This window comes from Glycine soja, chromosome 20 (genome assembly GCF_004193775.1).
Source record: "Glycine soja cultivar W05 chromosome 20, ASM419377v2, whole genome shotgun sequence".
Classification (NCBI taxonomy): domain Eukaryota; kingdom Viridiplantae; phylum Streptophyta; class Magnoliopsida; order Fabales; family Fabaceae; genus Glycine; species Glycine soja.
The window spans coordinates 44,322,301-44,323,501 of NC_041021.1; the positions used below are offsets into that span (position 1 = coordinate 44,322,301).

The 1,201-nt window shown below is 35.6% G+C and overlaps 1 protein-coding gene across 1 annotated transcript; it reads left to right on the top strand.

The window, feature by feature from the left end:
* Positions 1-220: 220 nt before the first annotated feature.
* LOC114401254 (transcription factor UPBEAT1-like) lies at positions 221-891 on the top strand. Its single transcript, XM_028363728.1, has one exon. The coding sequence runs from the start codon at positions 286-288 to the stop codon at positions 667-669; it is 384 nt and encodes a 127-aa protein (XP_028219529.1). The 5' UTR covers positions 221-285; the 3' UTR covers positions 670-891.
* Positions 892-1,201: the final 310 nt, after the last annotated feature.

The window sequence follows — 1,201 nt, forward strand, 5'->3', positions numbered from 1 at the left end:
TTAGGTACACCTGTCTCTCTCCCATTCCCTTGGAAGCCTCCTTGGAAAATTGTACCGTGGCCCCCACCTTCTAATCCTTAATTAATGCAAACAAGCCCATGAATATGTACACACAAAGCCATATACAATAAATTAAGATTGTCTAGTTCGATTGGTTGATTGGGATGTCCTACGGATTAAAAATAAAGCATATACTATAAATTATGCTCTCATGGTGTGTCATTTATGCTATATTGTGTTAATAGAATTACCTGAAATCTGAAAAGTGAGAGAGCTAGCTTCATTATGGGAATTTCTTCACAGACTTCTCTTGTTTCCTTCTCTTTGAAAGATCTGATTCAGGGAACTGAAGAAAACAAAACTTCTTCATCATATGGGTGTTTGTGGAGCAAAGTCTTGACAGCACAAGCCAAGAAGGTGAAAGGCACAAAGAGAAGTGTTAGGAGGCCAAGGAGGATTTTGATGATGAATAGAAGGAGTGGCTCTAGAAGAGGATCCTACAATGGGATTAGAAGACGTGTGAGAACATTGAAGAGCCTTGTGCCAAATAGTGACTCTTTGGGGTTGGATGGACTCTTCAGACAAACTGCTGATTACATATTGTCTCTACAAACGAGAGTGAGAGTCATGCAGGTTATGGTTAAGGTATTGACAGGTTCGGACGAGTGATTGATTTGTTTGTGTAAAGACTAATTAATTATAATTAAGATTTTTGTTTTCCTTGTGGGTTTGTAGCTACAGAAACATTGGTTTCAGAATTTCATGTTTATTATTGTTTCATGTCATCTAGATTTAGATCAGTTTTATGATCATGGTCTCAAAGGTGAATCAGTATGACCGGCTTATTACAGTCTTTGTTATTATATAATTAAATACATTTACTTGTATTAATCAAGCACTCAACTGGGATACTACTTTTTTGTTAAAACTAAGCTCATAATCTATATAATCTTTGCAATGAATAGGATTTTGTTCTTGATATAAGCAGTCCATAACAAGTGATACAAAAGTGAACTTATACGATCATAACAAACACTTTGAAATCTGAAAAAGAAAATTCTTATTGAAGAGTAAAAATGATGCTACATGCACATCGATCCTAGATGCTGTTAATGTAGCAAGAACGAAGAATCGCATTAGTGGGCTTGATGCCATGTCCCAATCCAAAATCTGAAAGTATTAGATTCATGGATTAATCTAC